This window comes from Lipotes vexillifer, unplaced genomic scaffold (assembly GCF_000442215.2).
Source record: "Lipotes vexillifer unplaced genomic scaffold, Lipotes_vexillifer_v1.1 scaffold383, whole genome shotgun sequence".
In the NCBI taxonomy this organism is placed as follows: Eukaryota; Metazoa; Chordata; class Mammalia; order Artiodactyla; family Lipotidae; genus Lipotes; species Lipotes vexillifer.
Window position 1 is genome coordinate 581,044 of NW_006772850.1, and position 20,875 is coordinate 601,918.

The 20,875-nt window shown below is 38.9% G+C and overlaps 1 protein-coding gene across 2 annotated transcripts in view; it reads left to right on the forward strand.

Annotated features, from left to right (window-relative positions):
• Nucleotides 1–20,875, forward strand: part of ADCY2 (adenylate cyclase 2) — a 435,394-nt gene that overhangs the window by 318,573 nt on the left and 95,946 nt on the right. For both annotated transcript variants that reach the window (XM_007447921.1, XM_007447922.1), the window contains exons 12-14: nt 395–475; nt 9,220–9,289; nt 11,899–11,996. In XM_007447921.1, coding sequence (XP_007447983.1) covers nt 395–475; nt 9,220–9,289; nt 11,899–11,996 — 249 coding nt within the window. The remainder of the gene's footprint in view (nt 1–394; nt 476–9,219; nt 9,290–11,898; nt 11,997–20,875) is intronic.

Below are 20,875 nucleotides of genomic sequence, written 5' to 3' on the forward strand. Positions count from 1 at the left end.
GTCAACCACACAAATTTTTACAAGGGAATTTCCAAAGCCAGTATGTTCTGTCATAAAATAAAGTTTATAAAGGCAACAATTCAAGGGCTAGCGCATCTCTTTAGACAGAAAGTTCTTTTATCTCAGACACCAAGGACATATCTTTCAATGTTGCTTTTTAACTTCACTCTGAGTAGTAAGGCAACATTTTACTGCACCAAAAACTCTAGCCAATTCATTCAATCCACAGAGTGGCTATATGTTAATAGAGAAAAGGCTGCACATAGACTGTTTCCTTTTTTAAAAAAAATTCAGTTAACAGAATCAGACAGAGATTTTGGCATCATAGACACACAGGCTTACTGTTTAGTTTAGTAATAATATTCTTACCCAAAATATTTCCTCCTTCATATAGAACCAAGTCACAAAAGAAAAGATTTGAAGAGGAATTAAATGAAAGGATGATTCAAGCAATTGATGGAATCAATGCACAAAAGTGAGTACTTTTAAATTATCATTCCTCTCTTATTTCAATCCTGTTATTTGAAAATAATGACATATTTTCCAAAAGAATTTACCCCCAAACTCTGTCATACTTATCATGACAAAGCCAAGTTTTCTGAGACAGTTCATTCATTTCACCACAAGCGTCCGTAATAATAGCTTTTGTTAGTAGTATTTCATCTTTAAAAAATTTTTTAACTCTGCCTAATCCTCCCCAAGTAAATTACTGATAAACAAGATGATACATAATTATAGAGAGAAAATTAGAGCATAGTGTGTTTAGTAGCATATTTTTTAAAGATCGGTAGGTTCCACATGGGAAAATCATTAAGTTGTAATGTGTGACACTATTCAAAATGCATTCATCCCCCCACCCCGAAAAATCAGAAAATGTGGAGGTACCTGTGTTCTAAATCCTGGAAGAGGGTCTTGAGCATTAGAATCTGAATTCATGGAGGTAGCAGGAGGAAGACCAATTCTTTGGAGGCCAAAATATCACTCAGTCTATAAAGCCAAGAATTGCTATTGTAGTTTTAAATGGTCCAAAAAGGCAGGAGACAAGATTTAAAGAAGGTGGTGGCTTTCATGGCTTGCACAGAATGATTACATTCACCGGCCTTGGAATTCTCCTTAGGTGTGTGTGCCATGGCTGACGTCATGAAGGGCAGGAGGTAAACAACTCAGTGTGGTTCCTGGTACTCATTAGATGCTCCATAAATGTTTATTGAATTAAACTGCTGTGAAAACCTTAGTAGATCCAAATGCAAAGGTTTTATGTGGGGCTTCTCTGGTGGCGCAGTGATTGAGAGTCCGCCTGCCGATGCAGGGGACACAGGTTCGTGCCCCGGTGCGGGAGGATCCCGCATGCCACGGAGCGGCTGGGCGCGTGAGCCATGGCCGCTGAGCCTGCGCGTCCAGAGCCTGTGCTCCGCAACGGGAGAGGCCACAACAGTGAGAGGCCCGCATACTGCAAAAAAAAAAAAAAGGTTTTATGTGAACGTTTTCATCTTTATGGAAACCTATTTAATTTTTATCATGAAATTTGACTCATGGAAAGTGTAAATGATTTTCACCTTGGACTGTGCCTCCAAAAATAAGTTACACAGCTTTGCCAAATGCATACCTCTTCTCGACTGTGCCTTGCAAGTGTGCATTTCAGAATATTTACAGTACTTACGGAGGAATCGCATGAGTGTATGTATGTATGTAGGTGGTGTGTGTATGTGTGGAGTTCCATACATATACAATTAAGTCTCTAGGGCTGGCTAGAGCTGCAATTCAGATATGCCAGCACATTGAATGCACACCTGCCTAATCCCTGCTGTATACCCCAAATAGATAAACCCTTCCACCTTCCATAGAGCACTCAGGGCACACCAGCAGTGCCGAGATAGGTGCTCTGCTTTGCCTGATACCAGGATTGAAGTAAAAAACAGTCTCAACTCTGCCCTGATTGAAACCTCAACACCTCACAACTGAGAAACAATGATTACCTGTAATGTACTGGCAGCTAAAACCCAGGGAAGTCTGATTTCACACAATGTAGATTCACTCGACCAGAGGAAATAGCAGTTACTACTCTGTAACCCACGGGAATAAAATACAGCAGAAGAGAGAAGAAATTTTGTTCCTTGACAAAGTTTAGCCAATTACAATGATAATAGTAATAATAAAAAACGAATGTATAAAATCAGCCTCAGCATGTCTTCATGCAGGACGCCTACCTTGTTAAACTACTTTTATGCCCACTTTTTAGAACGTTCCTACTAAAGGAATCATTAGAAAGTACAATCATTGGCTTTGCTTTACTTTTGTCAAGGTTGTTTGTGAATTGTCTGTCAGTATGGTATCATTTTGTACTCAAATGCATGTTTGGTTACCACCTTTGTGTTTTAACGTAGTTTTATGCTAAAGTCGTGGTTAACGGTGGTGTAACTGCTTATGCTGTAATTTTCCCAACACATTTCAGAAATCAAGTGGAGGAAAATGTCATGCTGTACTCAAAAATCAAAAGGGGAATTTTTTTAATGGAAGCTATTATGCACCTATTTTTTTAATTAGCTTCACTCCCATTCTGTTATGCCCTACTCATTAACCTCTCTTGTTCTTCGATAAGATGTTCTGATCTTATTTGATTTTCCCCTTGAGGATTCAGTAGGGACTCCAGGCTTGATGTACTATTCAGTCATTTTCTGCTATTGACATAAAACAGTGATTTATATGCAGATTTTCATGTATTCATTCATTTACTCATTTAGCAAGCATTTGTTAAAGGGTGAGCAATGTCGCCATCTGCTCAGCATCAGACATGCATACCAAGACCCCAGGCCTAGTGTTACCCCTCAAAGCCCTGAGTGAGGGGAAGAAAGATCGCTGCACAGATGCCCTACAGTTGTGACAGGTAAAGAGGAGCAGGACAGCACAGATGAAAAGTCTCAAGTTTTCCGGAGGAGGTGAAACCTGGGCCAAACCTTGAAGGAAACTAAGAGGGAGAGAGGGAAACCTTCATGGTGTGATAACAGGACGCGCCAGGGTCAGAGGTGTGCTACCCAGTCTTTAGCACAATCAGGACACAGGACGCCCCTGCAGGAGTCTCTCAGGGTAAAGAGGCTTGAGTGGGAAGTTGGATGCCCTGAGAAGCAACTTGGAGTCCACCTGAGGGGGTGGGGCGTGAGCACTTTGAATGGTTCTAATCAATGACTGTGTGATCACCTCCATCCTGCTGATGTGCAGAGGATTCCTTAAGACAGGAAGACCCTAAAGTGAATGCTGCAGAGCCAAACCAGAGATGGCCAGGCCCCCATGAGGATGGAGCTCAAAACAGAGGTTTTGACTTAGTCTGGGTGGGTGATGTCAGCTGAAAAACAATGCACAACCTGAGAGTTGTGAATTAAGTTTTACTGGGGGCAAAATGAGGACTGTAGGCCAGGAGGCAGCCTCTCAGGTAGCTCTGAGGAACTGTCCAAAGAGGTGGGGAGGAGGTCAGTATATACGTGATCTTGGTGAAGGGGGGCACATGCAACCCAGCACATGTTTAGGCAGAAGGTGGCTCCTTCTCGAGGAGCAGATGTGCCCATTAATAATTTTAGTGCTTTTCTAGATGTGAGAAGAGGCAAGAAATTGGGCTCATAAAATCTCCTGAAAATACCTGAACTATCTGAAGGCCTTTTCTGCCAGTTTTCCCAGAGCACAGCTGCCTCATTCATGATCTCCACCCTGAACCCCTTTGAAGGTGTGTTGAAGGTCAGCAACAGCAGTGGCCAGTGACAAAATCCTTGTAGAGGCAGGTGGCAAGTGACAATTTTTAGTTGGCAGCGAGGTGAGAGGGAAGAAAGTGTGTACCAGAGGTCTGCCCCGAAGAGGATTACCAGAAGCTTCTCCTCTCTGGAGGTGCAGAGTGGGGAAGAGGAAGCCCTGTTGGTGGACAGACCAGACCATCCCCTCCACGGCAGTATTTTTCTCTTGAGGAGCTGGGCACTTCTGTAAGATTCATCTCAGTAGAGGGGTGTGCTGTACAGTTAATATTCAGAATGAGATTGCCATGTCAGGTTCTTCCAGATTGGTTTTAAAAAAAAGAAAAACAGTAGGAAAGAGGTAATGTGAAAAGTTCAAAAGGGGAGAAACAGGGGCCTCTGGGGTGCAGGAAAGGAGCTGGTGAGTTAATGAAGGACACAGGACCCAGGTTTAATTATGTCTGAGTGGAGTGGAGTGCATGTATGGGTGGATGACCGGCCGACCCCAGGGCTAGGGAAGGATCAGGCTTCCATACCGAGAGACCACCTATCCAGCATCATGTATTTCAGCTGCAGGTCCATGGACCACCTTTCCCAAATGCCACAGGTCACCCACGGCCTTAGTGCGCAACTGAGGCCACTTGGACCTTTGGATTCAAGGCTGCATAGTTGGTGGTGTGTTAGTCAGCTGGGACTGCCATACAAAATGCCATGGGCTGAGTGGCTTAAGCAACAAAAATTTATTTTCTCACACCTCTGAAGGCTAGAAGTCCGAGTCAGGGCGCCAGCATGGTTGGTTTCTGGTGAGAACTCTCTCCTTGACTTGCAAAAGGCAGTCCCCTTGCTGTGTTCTCCCATGGCCTTTCCTCTGGGCTACGCAGAAAAAGAGAAAGAACGAGCTCTCTGGTGTCACTTCTCATAAGTACACTCATTCTCTTGAGTCAGGTCCCCACCCTTAGGACTGCATTCAACTCTAATTACTTCCTTGGAGGCCCCATCTCCAGATACGCACACTGCAGGTTAAGCCTTCAGCGTATGAAGTGAGAGATACGAACAGTCAGTCCGTAACGAAAGGAAAGTGGTCTTCTCTGTATTTTAGCATCCCCTTTGTGATAATATTCCAGAATAATTCTGCATGAGGATGTGGAAGTACTTTGTCTCTCAGCTCAAGTCAAGATCTTGTTTAGATTTTCCTTTATTGGCCTCAGCCTAGCACAAAAGCAACTTAGTATAAATTAATAATCATTTTTTTGTGTAGCACAGGGGTGGGGTTGACTTTCTTTGTGCCAGAGACCACTTGGGTCAGGAACAGTGTCAGGAGACCTGGAATATTGCACACATTCTCCATTCTCTTCTCTGTCTGTAGTTCCAATTCCCCAAAATATTTGACCTTATTTTCCCACACAAATCTTTCTGACTCCAAATATCCATATGACATTTATAAATCTCTGAGTTTCCTGTGAATCAGTAATGGGAACTGAGGCCACCTCAGAGAACCCACAGAGACGTGAGGCCTGTGGGGAGGATGTGCTCTCCTTAACTCTGAGGACAAAAGAGGAAGAATTAGGCCCATCACTTATGGCTTCAAGGAAGAAGCCCTTGGCCAAACCTGACCTGCTGTGAGAAAAGGAAGGCACAGGGTAGCTGTGGGTCCGGTAGTCTCACCATAAATATCTTTGCTGCAAGGGGATTCACCTCAGGACTAATTGGCCTAAGACAGTTTTGCCATAAAAGATAAAATAAAGAAAATAAAAGAGAAACATTGAAATGGACATCATGAAACATTAGCAACAAAATTTTGAAAGATTCGATTGCAAAAATAAAAATGCAAAAAATACTTAGACGCAGTTAAAATGTGTGTAGATACATGGTTATAGTTGTATTTGGGTGTATCTTAGAGAGAGCAATGGTACTTTCTTTCTCAAAGTTGATCACTAAGGGTTCAGTATCTAATGTCAGACATACATTCTTTACGATATAAAAAAATCTGCTCTAAGCCTCTGCAGATTCCCCTGGGAGTAAAATGAACAGAGGAGGGACTCTGCTATTTCTTATCAATATGTGTAATGTATATCACTGGTGATACATATCCAGACTGTACTGAAATGTCCCATCACATGCCCAGTCCTTATATTTCACCAAATCATCTAAGCCAAATTCTGTGCCAAATACCACAATTCTGTCTATTTCATGATCTTCACTGTCAAATGGCAAAAAAATTCACCATGTTCCTTGACAGATGAATGGATAAAGAAGATGTGGCACATATATGCAATGGAATATTACTCAGCCATAAAAAGAAATGAAATTGAGTTATTTGTAGTGAGGTGGATAGACCTAGAGTCTGTCATACAGTGAAGTAAGTCAGAACGAGAAAAACAAATACCGTATGCTAACACATATATATGGAATCTAAAAAAAAAAAAAGGTTCTGAAGAACCTAGGGGTAGGACAGGAATAAAGATGCAGACATAGAGAATGGACTTGAGGACCTGGGGAGGGGAAAGGGTAAGCTGGGACGAAGTGAGAGAGTGGCATGGACATATATACACTACCAAATGTAAAATAGATAGCTAGTGGAAAGCAGCTGCATAGCACAGGGAGATCAGCTCAGTGCTTTGTGACCACCTAGAGGGGTGGGATAGGGAGGGTGGGAGGGAGACGCAAGAGGGAGGAGATATGGGGATATATGTATATGTATAACTGATTTACTTTGTTATAAAGCAGAAACTAACATACCATTGTAAAGCAATTATACTCCAATAAAGATGTTAAGAAAAATAAAATAAATTTAAACTTTTTAAAAAGAAATGTATACTCATCAAGAATTATACAACCATTTCTTTTGGGGAAGGATAGGACCTGGATTCTTCTTTTGCCTCCAGCTCCTACTATTGCATGATAAGTTTGGTAGGGATGTGTAGATCAGCCAAAGAGCCAATGATTAATGCTCTCGAAGACTGTTGTCAATTACTAGCTGCCTTTTATATATTTGCCATAGCTTGGCAAACTGTTGCTTTCAGTGGGTGGGAGAGATGACTGCTCACTGAAGGATATGCAAAGATTGATATATTATCGTTTTCTAGTGTAATGAATCCAAAACTGTGAATCAACAGTTATTTTATCTATTATGGCAAAACGGCCTTATGGCTAATTAGTTGTACAGCAACTCTGCTTGCAGCCAAGATTCTTATGAGCAAATACCTTGAACCAACAATTGGAATTCCGTCATTTCCCCAAACATCCATCCAGGGATCAAGTCTTATGAACCTGTGTTAGGTGTTGGGGACACAAAGAAAGGCAGACTTTGTCTGAGGGCTTCCTGTCCACCTGCAGGACAGACAGGTAACTAAAACCTAGAAAGATGGGGGCCCCACTAACCAATGAGGAGCCGGTTTTATCTCCACTTTATAAATTTTGCTCGTATTTTATTTCCAAGCTTATATTATCCAGGAGCATTTTTTAAATAGAAATTTCATCCGTAATAAAGAAAAAAAACTTTTTAATAAGTTACTGGCATACATTATTCATAGGATATCCATAATGAATACACAGTTCTAAAAAATGAGTATAGTTAAAATTTATCTTAAATTTTATTTTCTGCTTCTTCTAATATTAACTAACCTTGGATTCCTCCAACTAGTGCCATAAAACAGAACAATAACCTATCTCTGCATCTGGGGCAGTCATAATATCAAAAAAAAATTATTTTCCTGATACCTAAAGCTTATAACCTTGAATCCAAAAGTATTTGTAAAGTTCTCACTTTTAATGGCAATCATTCTAGAATACATGACTGACTTCTGGGCCACAGTTGAAATTGCACTGTCTGTGGTTTAGTCTGCTGGGAAACTCAGGTTCATCGTGGTGCGTGTGCTGTGAGCGTCTTCAGAACTGTCCAGATGTTCCAGGCACATGGCTGTCCAGGTAGCACTGGAGATGTTCCTCCTCAAGTGAGGTGGTCTCCTGGGTTAACTGGGTCAACCCTAATGTGAAACCTCAGTGTACATTTTGACCTGAGTCTGAAATCAGGAGGTGACTGCCCCTGTTGATTATGGGATAATGTGTGACAGTTCACTTGGTCTTTATTCCTGGATCGTCAAAGGCCTTCCCTATTTGTCTTTATCTCCCAAATACGTTGCAGGTAGTCAAAATCCATAGAGATATAACCAATGGGTTGGAAAAGTGCTATATTTAGCAGTTCTTGGGAATTGATCGTTGTTTTCACAGGTATAACATTTTATCTCTAGAAGTATATATATATGTGTATATATATATATATATTCCCTCTGCCTATATATAGATATATAAGTATAAATATAAATGTAGATGTAGATATATAGTTACATACACTTAGAAATATATACATAAATATGCAGGTATTCATGCATAAATACTACATGCATATACATATGCAATTCAGGTAATTATATATTTTAATTATAAAAGTCTTTATTTTTAAAAAATCAGAAAGTAGAAATAAAAATTTCTCAGTGTAGTGACATAGCCTAGATGGTAATTTATTTTGTTCATATTTATTTCTAGGTATTTTTCTTGATACATAGATTTCAATTTTTTCTTATATTTCTGTACTCATGGCTATAAGAATGTGATATCTCTCTGTTTCCTTAGCTTTATTTCATAAATGTTGTGTTTATTTTACTGCAAAATGTGTGACTGTACCGGGCATCATATGCCCAGCTTGCTGGGTCATATACCCAGGGTGGCCGTTTAACCTGCGATTATACACAATGTTCTAGTGAAGAAGGGTTTTGTCTTTAAGGTCTTTCTCTATCTCAACTGCTTTCCCCAAACAGATTTCTGAAAGTCAATCAATGTGTAAGAATGTTACTTCCATATGCCTTTTATTTTTCAACATCTGAGAGATATATATGTATTATGTATGTGTGTGTTTATGTTGGCATCAATGTACTATGTTAGTGGACTCACCTGATTGCTTCTTATATTAGTATTTATACCCATTTTTTGAAATCTGTATTCAAGCATGACTTTTTTTTTTACTTTATAGAAATGAAAAACATGACAATGAAAGTATTTTTAGTAAGTGTGAAAGGAGTAAAACCTTCTTGCCTGCATCTGGAAGCCACTCTAAATATTTCTGATGCTCTGTGATGTGTTGCTTGCTATAAGCTAAGAAAAATGGTGCTTCTCTCTGAACCAGATCCTTTAGGAGATGAAAGTAACATGTGGTTTCAGTAAGACATCAGGGAATAAATTTATTGAAATACTTGAGTTCTTTTGATGACTTATCTCCCTAATTATTTAAGTTGGATAACTTGAGTTTCAATTTGGTTTGTAATATAGAATTTTCAAGGAGAGCAATGTGTGAATAAGCATATTATATTTGCATATCCTGTTAACAAACCTAGATTCCATATTTGGCATTATGAAGAAAGAAAAATGCAAGTCATTTTGAAAAAACAGTTCCAGATATTTGGTTGGAGGTTTGTTTTTATAATGTGTCTGTCGTTTTTATTTCCAGGCAATGGCTCAAGTCTGAAGACATTCAGAGAATCTCATTGCTTTTCTACAATAAAATACTAGAAAAAGAAGTAAGCTATTTTTTTCTTCAAAATCAATCATTTTTCCAAAATATTAGTTTTTTGAAAATTCCATCATGAAATTGTATTCATAGCATTTTACGTGCAACTTAAACTGCCTCTAACCATATCCGATTTCTTTCTAGCTTTTCCTATAGTTCTTCCAGGCATATATTGTTTTACCGCGTTTCTGGTTACTAGGTTTCTGTCTTTGGCTAGTCACCTCTTTTAACACTCCTGTTAGTAAATGATGTCTGTGTGATGTGGAGCTAAGGAAAAAGGAAGAAATTAATATCTTGCTTTCTCAGTGAGAAATTTTCTTAGAAAAGTTTTTAAAAGAAAGCAAAATTCTTTCTGACAAATTTACAGTGTCTTTAAACAAATTATTTTAACTTTTTGATAAAAATATGAGATTTACATTCAACCCCTGTTTGGGAGAATTAGAAACTTTTAAGTTTTGTTGCATCTAAATACTTTCACATTTTAAAGTAGAGCTATTTCGGGCACAAATAAATAACCAGACATTTAATTTTTACATGTCAAGCTTAACCAGGATTTGCTAAAATGAATTAAGTAATTATTCCAGAAAGGACAACTGTTCTTGGTTGGCCTTATTCAGTTGCCTTTTTTGTGTGTTGATCTAGAAAAAGAGCAGGTTAGAGGTAATTTGCACCATCTAACCGTATAATTATAGTCTTAGTTTGAACAGAAGCTACTATGTTAATGGCAACAGTCACAGCACAGGTATTAAAACTCTGTTGAGAAAATTCAGTTCATTGTTTTATGGATATTGAATGGACATAGAAAATATCAAAATTCTTTCCAAAACTCATCAAGGTTGGATTTTACAATTACACCAAAGCTTTCTTTTGTACTAGTTAGTGATCAAGAAGATCAATTTTCTGCTTCTAAGTCAGGGACTTTGATTTCAGAGAGTTTACCAAATTGATGTTTGATACAATTTATTATTATTATTATTATTATTATTATTGAACAACTTAGACACTAATGAATACTTACTGTTTAAATGTTAAATTATTTCCTTCCTGATAGAAGTCCTTTTCCTTGATTAATACCACAAGGAAATTGCAAGTCATGTCTCTGCACAAAGCACAGAAAATAAGGACATAACTGAGTGCATAAAATATAATCACATTTCAGCAATTATTCTAGCAGAGCTTCTTCATCAGCATTGTAAATTATCCTGGCTATGAAGTCACAAAAGTCACCAAAGAAATATTCTAGTAAACAGAAAATGATCATTATTAAAACATGCAGCTTTTGCTGACATTCCCCATGTGTACATATTTGCAGAGGCTGACTTTGAGGCAGACTTTAGACAGCATTGAGATTTAAGCTCACTTTTTGTCCTCCTATTCCCCACCTGCTCTTCAGGCCAGCAGGAGGGGTAAAAGGCAGCAAAACATAGAGGAAGAGAAGCCAGACCACCCAGAGCTCCATCATCTGCACCAAAATCCCAGAGGCTAAACCCGAGAAATACACACCTAACTTCCCATAACTTGGGACACAGTTTGTGCAGATACACTAATGCACCCTGCCAGCATTGTCAGGAGGCTTCAATAGCATTGCCACAAAAACTTTATTTCCTTTAATTTTATCATAGAGCCCTTGTTTGAGAGGCAATAGTGCCTCGTGTTTGGAAGCCTGGGCTCGGGAGCCAGTCCAGCGGAGTGAAGATTCTGGTTGCACCATGTGCTGTGTGTTTCTAAGAATGTTAATCAGTTGTTCTGGTCCAAAGTTTTTTCATACAAAACTAGAGACAGCAAGTTCCTGCCTCACGCAGTTGTTGTGAGGATTAAATGAGTTAGTCCGCAGAAAGCCTTGAGAGTGCCCGGCACACCATCACCAAAGTCAAGGGGACATGTGGCAGACTGTTATCATCATGAGTGCAGCGTTGGCTGGCTTTTCCTGCATAAGCCAAGAAGGGCAGCCCCAGGCGGGCAGCTACACTGGTCAGTTTATGATCCTGGATGTTACGGAAAGCCATATGAAACTGCTGATTATGCTGGGTAAGTAGAAAGAGTCCAACAGCCAGGCCCAGACAGGCAAACAGATGTTTGTAGAGGACAGAGCCTGCTGGTCTTTTGTCTTATAATTTCACTCACCACCTCTCAATAATAAAATAAAAAGCTAAAACAAATAAATAAAATGAGAATATTGCATTTCCTCAGTACTCTTCAAAAGCAAAATATGGCTATGTGAAAAGTCAGTTGCTTTCCACAAGCAATCTCGGACCTTAGACCCACAAGGGAAGCAGGACACCTGCACACTTCATTGGTCCATTCAGTTCACTCACTCGCCTTTCTGGCCAGGGGCTCTGTCTCCTTGCTGGAGGGATTCGATTGTCTCTACATGGGTTTCTGAACAGGTCGACTCACAAAAGTCATGGTCTTTGAAGTCACCCTTTCACAGCTCGTTTGGAGAGAGGAAGCTCTCATTGCCAGAGGTGAACAGCCATTGTCCTTAGGTTGTTCTTTTCTGCAGTCTGCAGGTGACGAGTGTGATGTATGAACCAGGTACAGTTAGATGTACCTGCTGGATGACTGTTTCAGCCCTTCTCTCAGACTACTTGTCATTCCTGGTTTCTTTTCTCCCCTTAGTACCGAGCCACTGCGCTGCCAGCCTTCAAGTATTACGTGACCTGCGCCTGCCTCATATTCTTCTGTATCTTCATCGTGCAGATCCTGGTCTTACCCAAGTAAGTATATACGGTTCTACGTTGTAATTCTCACTGGGTATGTATTTCTGCTGGACTCAGTTATACTAAGGGTTACGAGAGGATGCACAACTTCCAACGGAGCGCTTATGTAACATGGGCGGGCGGCAGGCAGGGTGGGGAGAGGACAGCGGGCAGGGGAGGTGATTTCAGGCTCTGTGAAGCTAAGTGGCCCCCGTGTCTTACTCAATTTTAGTAATTTTGAATTTTCAAAGTGGACATGTTGGGGACCTTCTAGGGATTTTTTAAAAAATAAATTTAACCATTTTACTTTGATTTCCATATTATTCTGATGCTCATGTCTAAGAAATGTAACCCAGTAAGTTTACCCAGAAAGAGCAAAATCACCAGATATTGTTTCTAATAAACAACACTATTATGTATTGAAAGGACAAAACCTGCTCTGGGCTTACTTTGCCCACCCCTCCATTCTGATTTCATGTTCTCCCTGAAGTCCACCCTCTCCGCCATCTCTGAGTGTTATGAGTCACTGTCTAGCTTGCCCCTCCCAGGAGAGACCTGGCTACAGAGAACTGGGTAACCAGATTTCACATTTTTCCTCCTACTGGTGAAAACCCAATCACTCCATGATTCCTAGGTAGACATTCTCTTATACCTTATTAAGGAGTGGAATGTAAGTCAACTGACTTTCTTTAAAGAAACTGATTTTTTCTCATCCTACAATCTAAAAGAAAATGCTTGTCCTTCTTTCAATAATTGGGGATAAGAAAGAAATTTAAGAAAAATTTTCTTTCCACTCATCATTACCTCTTTTGTAAAGGCCACAGGGACCAGTTTCAATCTAGTTGGAGTTAGTTGTATTATTGCATTTAACTTCAGCGGTGCAGCCAGCATTTGTGGGCAACCTGAATTGCTGAGGCTGGGTTACAGTTTGTCTCATGAAGATGCTGAGCAAACTAGAAAGAAATGGTCTGCCTTTCCCTTCATACCCCAAAGGATGTTCTTCTGGACAACTAGCCAATACCAAGGCATTTAAAGATTAATAACAAGTGATCGTATTATTCGTACATGTACAATCCCAAAGCTATGTGCCCCCTTTTAGAAGAGGTCCCCACCGGCCACCCCCTTCCTCCCCTTTCCCCCCATAAATGAGCATTGAAATACATTTGCCAAATGAGTTCTTCCTCTAGACTTACACAGTCTTCAGTGAAATTTGCCAAGGTCAACCTGTCAGTTTTCCAATGAAAAAAAAATGTTAACAATTAAGCTTCTTCTAAGTTCCAGGCCTCTGCCACATGGTGCAGGAGAGAAATAGCTGTTCCTGCACAGACAGGGCTTATTGAATAGTAAAGCCAAAGGGCATGTAAAAAGTGATGTAGTTGAAACAAGTGTTACCAAGGGGAATGAGCTCTTATTTATACTCTAAAGTAGAAACATTCATTCATTTTTCTACATCTTCCTATTGGATGAGTATTTTCAAATTTTCTACATCACAATTAAGGCAGGGTTTATCACCTACTGTTTGGGAGGGGAGAAAGTGACCAGAGCGTTATAAAAGATGATGCCAAAGAAGACAAAAGGACTTCTGGGGACCAGGAAAAACATTCCATGGAATTACACTTTTAAAAAAATCAAGTTGGTGTCTTTTCTGTCTTCGCTTTTATTTTTTTGTCTCTTTTCTGTTGTGTTGTTTTATGAGAACCCATCGAAGTTCATTCCCTCAGGCATCATTACCAATTATTGTGTTTCTCTTGAGCAACAAGCTGGATTTTGAGCATGAGTGTTGTGAAATAGGTACGGGTCACATTTCCCTCTCTGTATTGGCAGTTAGAAGGCTCAGAGTAAGGTCTGCAGACTCCTTTCTTGGAGACTTCAGACCTGCACTTTCTATACCGGCCTCACAGTATAATATAGTATAGTATAGTATAGTATAGTATAGTCTTTTTCCTTCATTTTTCTTTCACGTTAATGTCCTAATTTTTCTTTTTTTAAAAATTCTTACTCTGAAATATTTCAAAGATACAGAAAAATACAGAGCGTAATATAATAAATATGCATTTGCACACAATCCAGATTTCACAAATGTTGAGCCTGTGTCATACTGACTATATATAAGTTTCTGTGCTCTTGGGGACATTATTGGTTGGGTATGCTTCCTCTAAACAGTATCTATTGTTATGGGTTTTTTTGTTTATTCAATCTGATATCTTTTTGTATATTAATGTGACTTTATTCCATTTGTATTTTGATTCTTTTATTGATGCGTGTGGACCTACTTCTACTCTCTTATTTTATATTTCATTTACTTTGCTTTTCTTTGGTTTTCCCCATGCCCCAAATCTCCCACCTTCTTAACCTCTAAAGGATTGATAAAGTTTTCTTTATTCTTATTTTTCCTTTACTATATATATAGAGCAGGGGAGAGAGAAGGAGGATCCTATATATTTTCCTTCAATGATTACCATTGAAATTTTAACACATATTCTTAACTTAATAAATTATAAAGTTAATCATTATGTCTCTTCTATGTAATTATTTCTTAGGATTTTAGTTCCAGATGGTAATTACAGTCAATATTTATTTAGACTTACTCACATTCTTTATCATTTTATTTGTTCATCAGTGCTTTGTAAAAATTATTTCTTCCTACGAGTTTATTCTCCTTCTTGCTGGTGTGTATTATTTATTAGTTCTTTTAGTTAGTATCTGTGAGTCGCAATAGCTCCTTTTTTTGTTTGTATTAAAATATCTTCAGCTGCTTTATTTCAATTTGCCCTTGAATAATAGTTTGGGTGTAAAATTCTTATTTTCCCTTAGTATTTTGATGATATTATTACACTGAATTTCAGCTTCTGTTGTTGCTAAGGAAATGTCTTCTGTCAATCCCATTACATTCCTTTGTAAGTAATCAGTCTTTCCTATTTGTATGCTTTTCAGCTTTTTTTGGGATGGGCGGGGTGGCCAGGATTTTAACTGTATTGTTTCTAGATATGCACTTGTTCTTATTTCCCTATGTGACTAGTTGTGATTTTTGTTCAGTCTGAGGATTATTGTCTTTGCTTAGTTCTTAGCAATTGACTGCCTGTTTCACCTCACATATTGCTTCTCTCTTTTTCTCTGCCCTTTCCTCCTAGAACTCTTATTAATTGTACATTGTGCTGTTCATTCTGTGCTCCAGGTCCTGTAATTTTTCCTCAAAGTTTCCACCTCTTTAATTCTTGGTGCTGCATTCTGGTGAATTCCTCATCCACAACGAGTTTATAATTTCAAAGATGACTTTTTCATATCTAAGAAGTCTACTTTTTATCTGAGTTTTTCTTATAATTCTCTATTTTGCCTATGCTTTTTATTTTTTTCCATTTATTTTCAGATTTTAAACATGTTGTATGAAAATATCACTTGTTTCCTTCTGTTATTTATGGTTCATAAGTGCATGAATTCTTTTATTTACTCTCACTATTGTCTCTTTTGTGGTCATGTGTCTCCTTGTGTTATCTGTAATTTCAACTGTGAGTTCATCAAAGCAAAGGTTTAGGTCCATGGTGATCTCATGTGTTCTGAGTTCTGAAGGTATCACTATGATACAGTTTTCACTGTATCTCTGCCAGGACCTCTGGGGTTCACCAGTTCAAGCCACAGTATTTTTTAAAAATACTTAGGTCATGTGAGTTTGATTAGCCCCTTAATGTGGATCAGGATTGGGGATCTCAGTTGTCAAAGATTATTCCTTTTCCACTTATGACCCTACATAGGTACTTGGCATCCCCGAAAATTACCAAGCTGTTGGGCATAGTTTTTATGTTTCCTGATAGGACAGGCCTTTATGCCTTCTGACTTTATTCAAGAACTCAGTTCTAGTTTTCCATTGAGAAAGTCCTGTGAGCATCACCAACCTTGTACTGACATTAAATCTCACATTCACTCCATGGCATGTATCAGCCCCTGGTCCCTTCCAGGCCATTTAGTGTCATTGCCTCTTGGCATTCTACTTTGAATACCATCTATGTGTCTCGTGTGTTCTCTTCCTTGCTCTGAGTGCATCCATATAAAAATAATAATTCTGTTATATTTTATGAAGCATGTTTATTGAGATAATGGCACATCTCACTTTTTCTAATATGCTCTAGGTTGTTTTTATATATGCTGAATTACAGTTTTATTTTGTTTGTTCTTTTGGTAAACTGCTTCATGTTTTGGGGGGGGGTGGGGAAGGAGAGAAATGATTAAATGAGTGAGTAAATGAATAAATAGTGAGTGAATGAATAACTAAGGAGGAACTTATGACCTTGAAAGGACCAGAAAGGGGAAATGTTTCCTTGAAAGGGGGCCTTACATCATCCCTTTTGGGCCCATAATTTTCAAATCAGGCTCTAGTCTCAGGATTTGAACAGATGTAATTAAATTATAAGTTGGCCCCTCTTTTTGGAGTTGTTCTCTCACTTCTGTCAGCTTTGTACTATAACTTTATCAGAAATGTGAGCTACCTTCAAAGACCAGAAATGAGAGAGCATGAATTTTTACATTTTTTTAGTAGTTTCACTCATATTGTCTGCCAAACTAAGTAGATTATGTTAAACCATTCATGGCAATTATTAAAATAAGAATTTTTTTTTCTAATAAAGTTCAGTGAGATATCATATGTTTCATTACCCAAGCAAAATTAAGAATAATGACATTTTCCTTAAGGAAAATTAATAGCAAATTATGATATAAAATGTCTCTATTATTTCCACTGAGACTCTTTAATACACATTCTATTACTCATGTTAATAATCAATGCTCATTAATGATTTAATAATCATTTCAAAAGAGTTGCTTTTATTTTGTTATCTTCAAAAAGGGGAAAAAAATAGGAGAAAGTTTAATGGTAAAATCGTTCATGTCCATTGAAAGAAGGCTTGGTTTTCTAAACAGAAATGATGGAGAACAACTTTTGTGAAGGTACTTTGCTTTGGTGGGCAACCCAATTGGTTGGCCCCCATATTGGATACCATGAAGGTAATTTGCTCCCTGCATACCTTGATGCAGTGGATGTGAATCTTTAGGCAAAGCAAAAAATAAAGAAGGAAGAGAAGGGAAGGGAAGGGAAGCAAAAAATGAAGCAAGATAATTCTCACTGTCCGAGATAAATGAACCAGGTACCTTTTACTGAGATCAACAATATTCAACTCTGGATTCAGGTCACCTGAAAGTAAGGAAATGCCTCAGAGTTAGCAGCTTGAATATAAGTTAGAAGTTTTATTCCTTCCCCATAATCAAAGGCCCGAGGTCCCTCAGATTCCTTGGGAGTCCTGGGTCCCTCCATCACACAGCTCTGCTTTCCCTAGAGTTTGGTCCTCATCTTCATTTCTAAGATGGCAGCATCCACATTCTGAGCAACAAGATGGAGGAACAGACCCAGAAGCAGAAGGCAAAAGCATTTATAACTGAGTCTCTGCGGACGCCTCCAAGAAACTACCTCATGACACTTTGGTCTATAACTCAAGACTGAGATCTTAGTCACATGTGCAAACCTAGCTACAAGGGAGGCTGGAATGTGTGGCCTTTAGTCTGTGTAACAAGGTGCCCATCTGAAAATTCTGTTATCAGGAAAAAATGGATTTCATGAAAACCAGTAATCTCTCCAGGAATGAAAGGTGATTTTAGTTGTGGTTACCTATGTGTCACTGATACAGTAAGATTTGAAGGACAATAACAATAAAAAGGGAGCTGAATGTGTTTTTACTCAATGAAACAGGCCATTATACTTTTACTTTGTGTCTGGGCAATATTCTGAGCATTTATAATAAAAATAGAAATCCATAAGAGAAATTCATACTTACATTCTGTCCATCATTTGTGGAATCACTCTACAGCTGTTTATCAAGCTACCATATACCAAGCATAGTTCGAGATGCTAGGAAAGCAGCAGTAAGTAACCCCCCAAAAGTCCTTTCTCTCATACAGCTTACATTCTATTAGGAGGCACAACACTAATGTAATAAACAAATACATATTAATTCAGTTGTAATAAGCTTTAAGAAAAATTAAGAGTAGGCTACTATAGAGTGAGGGAAGGTGGTAATTCAGATGAGAGCTGTCAGGGAAGGCAGCCCTTGAGTGATTGAGTGATATTGAAGAGAAGTCTGAATGAATTGAAATGAGAATTACATGGATATCTGGCAGAAGAACATTCTAGATGATGGAAGTCACAGGTGTGTTCAAGAACCAGCAAGGAGGCAGGATGGCAGGAGCAGAGTAAGCCCTGAGAGAGTATGGAGATGGGATCACAGGAGCAGTGAGATGGGCAGGTCATGGTGAGCTTCACAGGCTACTGGAGAACTTTGGATTCAATGCTGAGTGTGATGAGAAGCCCTGGAAGGTTCTCAGCTGAGGACATGCTGTGGCTGTGCTTGGGGTATTGTTCTTGCTGTTCCGGAAGAGGGAGAGGGTGGGAATAGGAAGACCAAGGAAGATGATGGCTTGCACTTGAGTAGCAGTGGAGGTATAAAAAGTGATCAAATTCTGAGATGTGTTATGAAGAGCGATGAGGAAAGTCTTGCTATTAGATTGGAGATGAAGAATAAGAGAAAGCTAAGTTCTGTGGATTTTTTTTGTTTTTTGTTTTTGGCCTGAGCAAATGGAAAAATTGGGCAGCCATTTACAGAGAGGGAGACTCCAGGGGAAGGAACAAGTCAGAGAGGAGCATGGAATGAAAGGCTCAGCTCTGAGCATCAAAGGCATGTGTGTGCATGTTAAGTGTCCAGGTGGTGGGGCTTCACGGTGGGGAGGGCAGGGTGTATGTGAGCCAGCAGTTCATGGAAGGAGTCAGGGCTGCAGTCATAATTTGGAAGAATCAGTGCGTAGGTAGTATTTATATCCCTGGGAGGTGATGAGCTCACCTAAGGAGTGAGTGTAGAAAGGGAACACCACAGACCTTCGGAAAATTCAGGTCTTCAGCCCTTATTGTTGGCATGAAGTGGAAGCTCTTAACTCTGCCAAATGTAACTCCTTTTCCCTTTCCAGCCTCACAGGACTTTCAAGTGGGCGGAACATCTCAAAGCTGCTAAGTCCTATTATCAGAGAAAGGCTGCAATAATCTGTAATGGTGATGAATATTTAAATGCCTTTTCTCCTTTTCATTCTTTGATTCTTTCTTTTAACAAAGAACCTTTCATTTTGAGGTTCCATCACCTATCACTTAAAGGGGGGGGATTTTTATTATTTCATGCTAACGTATAGTTAAAGAAAAGTTTTTTCTTCCTTTGGTTCTTATTATCCTTGCTAAATACCATGTAACAGACGTGAACAGAGCTTTGATGAGAGAATCCGCATCATTCTCAGGGAGAGGAAGCTGAGGGCACAGAGGGAGGAGAGATACGAAAGTCATCACATTAAACAGAATTCCAGAGAAAGACACTGTTATTTACCCATAGAAATGGTTTATAATTAATATAACTCTTAGACTTTGGGGGAAGGATGTATCTCTCTGCTGCACTTTTCCTGTCAGCAAAAGTGCATCCGCATCTCCATCAGGACCAACTGTAAGCGATAAACTAACTGGCAAAAAGCCAGAAGGAGCAAAGACCTTGTCTCAAATCAGCTTTTTCCATATACTGTAACAATACACTGTATTAAAGTGTCCAAGTCAAAAATTATCACTAAGAAGTGTAATTTTTCTTTCCTCCTGACAGGGGAGAGTCAAGTTTGCTTTGCAGTGAGTATATAAGTCTATGCCTGTGTGTTTTAAAAAAAAAAAAAAAAGCTTTGCAACCAGAATGTTAATTAAAATTGATTGCATTACACAAACAACCAGATACTGTTCACTGTATCCATGCTTAATGAGCCTGAACACACTTTTGATAGAACAGGCAGGATAAATGGTCATATTTAAGAGCTTTTGACCAACCGTGAATTTGCCTTAGGGTAGTTCTTGTTCTCTGGGATGAAAGTTACATTCAACCAGACAAGAATGTAAATGTCTGGACTGGAACACTGGACAGCCCACCCCAGTGGAGCAGGTCGCCCAGAATGTGAGCCACTCTGGGTCTGGATCTCAGGTTGTGACATCATGTTCTGCATACAAGATCATATCAACTACAGAGAGATAGTTATACTTCTTCCTCTCCACACTAATGCCTTTTATTTCATTTTCCTGCCTAATTTCCCTGGCTAGAACCTCCAGTATAACATTCCATAGAAGTAGCCATGGCACACGTACGATCTTGGGAGGAAAGCATCCAGTCTTTTCATTGTTAAGTATTATGTTGCCTGTGTGTTTTTCAAAGATGCCTTTTATCAGGATAAAGGAAATCCCTTTGATTATAGTCTGTTGAGTGTTTTTATAATAAAAGGGTGTTGGACTTTGTTATACTGAGCTATTGAGAGGATCATGTAGGTTATCTTTCCTTTATTCTGTTAATATAGTGTATCACATTAATTGATTTTCAGATATTAAACTAACCTTGCCTTTCTCAGATAAATTCCACTTGGTCACGGTATATAATCCTTTTTATATGTGACTAGATTCAGTTTGCTAATATTTTGACAAGGATTTTTGTATCTATGTTCATAAGAGATATTGGTCTCTAGTTTTGTTTTCTTATGCTGTCCTCATCTGGTATTAGTATCAAAGTGACACTGGCCTCATAGAACCACTTAGTAACTGTTCTGTCCCCTTTATTTTCTGGAAGAGTTTGTGAAAAAGTGGTATTAATCCTTCCTTAAGTGTTTTGTTGAACTCACCAATGAAGCTATCTGTGCATGAGCTTTTCTTTGTGAGTAGTTTTTATTTTTCTTTTGTGTTTTAATTACTAATTCAGTTTCTTTACTTTTATAGGCCTATTCAGATTTTCTATTTCTTATTGAGTCATGTTTGATAGTTTGTGTCATAACATACTTTTAAGAATACTCATTCCTGC